At 41.4% G+C, this 3,241-nt stretch overlaps 1 protein-coding gene and 1 long non-coding RNA gene across 2 annotated transcripts in view; one reads left to right on the forward strand and one right to left on the reverse strand.

Annotated features, from left to right (window-relative positions):
- Nucleotides 1–2,322, forward strand: part of UBALD2 (UBA like domain containing 2) — a 31,599-nt gene extending 29,277 nt beyond the window's left edge. Inside the window, 1 exon segment of the mRNA XM_018555266.1 lies at nt 1,258–2,322. Coding sequence (XP_018410768.1) covers nt 1,258–1,569 — 312 coding nt within the window. The 3' untranslated portion in view covers nt 1,570–2,322.
- The window catches only part of LOC108786059, a 13,464-nt gene extending 10,890 nt beyond the window's left edge, over nt 1–2,574 (reverse strand). The window contains exon 1 of the long non-coding RNA XR_001941173.1: nt 2,354–2,574. This is a non-coding gene — a long non-coding RNA (uncharacterized LOC108786059). The remainder of the gene's footprint in view (nt 1–2,353) is intronic.
- Between the last annotated feature and the right edge of the window lie 667 nt (nt 2,575–3,241).

Here is a 3,241-nt window from a genome sequence, read left to right on the forward strand (position 1 = left end):
ACCACTTCTGGAGAGAGGAGAGCTAAAGGCAAACACATTGCTATTGTATGGTCATTGTTGAGGGGCTGCATGTGAGCCCCTCTATATAATTAACACGTTTACCACCACTGGCCTAGATCCTTTCTCTATAGAGCAGTCAACAAGTGTAGAGCCAACTCTGGTCTTTCCCACATGCCCTGTACACACACACACACACACACACTGCAGCCTAGTTCACAGTTGCTCATTTTACTCCTTAAACGCATTCTGGTAGTAATTGTAATACATATGTGGGTAGTTCAGTGCTGTTTGGGGTTCAGGCTGTTTAAAAAAAAAAAATGTTTTAACTTTTTTTTTTTCATTTTACAAAACAAACCTAAATGAGAGATCCGTGACTCTTTGCATGCTGGGCTTTTGACTACTAAAGCCTCTTACAGCCTTCCTGCTAGCTGGTAGAACTTCAATAACCCAGATACATCAGATGTAGGTCTATTATGTATGTATTTGTTTAATTAATTTTAAAGATCTTTTTCGTTTAACAGCAGTAGTCTTCTCTACTGCAGAAAGCATACATTTGCAAAATACACACAGGATGTTGGCAGATAATACTTAAATGCCATCACTAGTTGCGCACACTTTGGTTCCTTTCTCTCCACTGTCACTCATTTGTCTGCAGGAGGGAGGATAAGAAACTCTGTGCAAGCTCCAGGTCACACTAGTCTGATGTTCGACAGATGAACACCATTTCGATGCCCCTATATGACCATGCGTATGCCTACCAATCGCACTTTAGATTGTGTAGTAGTCCTGTCCCAGAAGGACAATGCTGCCCATCCATAGATGCAGAACTGTGAATGTAGAAAGTGTATGACAGGCAGGATCACTGTTGGGGGAAGTCTGAAAAATAAAATGAATGCAGCCAACCCATTTTAAAGACTGCTAAGCTGCCATGTATAACGCTTCTGTTCATGGGTTTAGATACATTTTAATGTAATGTTTAAATCGTGTCCCAGTTGTTGTAATTCTTCCCCCATGAAAAGCAGGCACTATGGTCTTCCTCTTTGCCACTCCCCTTACCATTCTGGAGTCAACAAATGTATGGTGCACTGTGGCATTTTTCTCTAGATCTGATGCCTGCATGTATATTCTACCTTTGCAATGTATGGGCGATGAATGAAACTAGAACTTACCTGTTTCTTGAGACTTAAATGTGTTTGTTTATGCTAATTCCAGGCATGCGTAATCATTTTATTAATGATGTCTGGTTTGTCTTTGCAGATGTGCACACCAAGTAACACACCAGCCACTCCGCCCAACTTCCCTGATGCTCTAGCCATGTTTTCAAAGCTGCGTACCTCTGAGAGCTTGCAAAATAGCAGTAGTCCAGCCACCTCAAATGCCTGCTCTCCTCCAGGCAACTTCAGCCCATACTGGGCTTCCTCTCCACCAAATCAACAACCTGTTTGGCCTCCCCCAGCCTCTCCCACCATACATCTCCACCACCATCATGCACAGCCTACATGGCCCCCTACCTCCCAGCCTTCAGGGGGCCCACAGAAAGCCATGACGGCCATGGATGCACAAAGATAAGACTGGTTAGGAAGTGCACTGGAGTTGGAGAAGAGGCAGTGATGAGTGCCTCCTTTCCTATGAGTTTTTCAAACTTTTTTTCCTTTTTTTTTTTTTTATTTTATAAATAAAAGGTTCTGGTTTTTGTTTTCTCCAAAGTTGCGAAATTGGAAGGGGGATGAAAAAAAAAAATGTGAGCTCCCTTTTCCTGTCTCCTTTTTAATATATAAATATACTGTATACAGAGAAGAATATATATGAGGTGCCGGGCAAGGCATCATGGAATACGTTAAAGAGATGTGGCCTGAGTAGAAGACCACTTTGTTAACAGATAGAGGAAAAAAAGGTTTAGGCAGTTGTCCCTCCTGTCCACCGCTCTGTTTGTATTAGAACAGTTTACACGTTGAACCAGTCCTTGGAGCCACAATGTATTCACCTGCGCTGGACGTTAAGTGAAGAAAGAGACACTGCTCAAGTTGGATCATCTATACAGAAGGAATGGTCATCGTTCAAATACTGGCTTGGACAGTGTGAGCCTGGCTGTGACCAATGGAGTGGGAAGTTGACAAAAGGCATTCTTGGGCAGACCAGCAGGGGTGATCTGACATCTATAGAACCAAAAGCAGTGTCTGGCATCCAGGCAATACAAGCTTCATCTAACTCTATTTGCCACCCTCTTCCACAGTTTTCTTACAGATCCACGGGAGGAGGAATGGATCACTACAGTGGCTTCCAGTTTCCTTTTTGTAGTTGGAGTTCTAAACGGGAATTTAATAAGTTTAACTGTTACCCAAGTTCTTGTGACTGTTACCCAAGTTCTTGTGATTACTTTGTTAACAGGACACATTGCAGTAAATGAAGCCATGTCAGCATGTGGAAGGTCACCCTAACTTCGGGCATTGACCTTTATATGCCACTCCAAGGTGGCACTTGATGGATATTTGAGAGTTTTCTATTTTCCACGTTTGCTCCCAGTTGGGACTAAGAGTTATGTTCTTTGCCCTGAGCAATAAAAAAATGTGATCTAGCTGGTGTTTTTTTATTTCTGTATATTTCAAATGTCTGATTACAACGTCTGTCACATCTTGGCACGGGCAGTATTCCACCAGGATAATTGGGAGCAAATAGTTTGTAGTTGCAGGAACACGACCAGAAGTCTAGGTCATAAAAGGAATTCTTCCTATAAAAACATTTCTAGGGTTGGGATCCTGTCAAAATTGTGTTTTTAGCATTTTTATAGGATAGCACTGTGTTGTGTTTTTTTTAATACCTAATGTTCTTTTCTCTAGTCTCTATTGACCCACAGACAGGTATGATTTGTAGTTGGAGCTCATTTATTCAATTTCTAGCAATGAGACTCGCTTTATGGGTAAATGGCCTGTTAAAAGATTACCTTTCACATATTTTTTTAAGTATATGGAAGCTCTAGGGCTGCAGCTAATGGTTATTTTCATAATCAATTAGTTGGCCGATTTTTATGTTTTTTGATTTAATCGGGAGGGGGAGAAATAGCATCCTTAATCTAAAATAAAACGTGATGGTTTACCATGTAGGTGCACCCAACTTGTGTTTCCGTTAGTATGCGTGCGTTTGCAGGGTTGGGGGACTTTATATTTTATGGGGAGGAATTGTTTTTTAATTTAAAAAAAAAATGTTTTTTACCTCATTGCTATCACATGGGGGGGGGGGGGGT

This window comes from Nanorana parkeri, unplaced genomic scaffold (genome assembly GCF_000935625.1).
Source record: "Nanorana parkeri isolate BGI_ZX_2015 unplaced genomic scaffold, ASM93562v1 scaffold190, whole genome shotgun sequence".
Taxonomy (NCBI): domain Eukaryota; kingdom Metazoa; phylum Chordata; class Amphibia; order Anura; family Dicroglossidae; genus Nanorana; species Nanorana parkeri.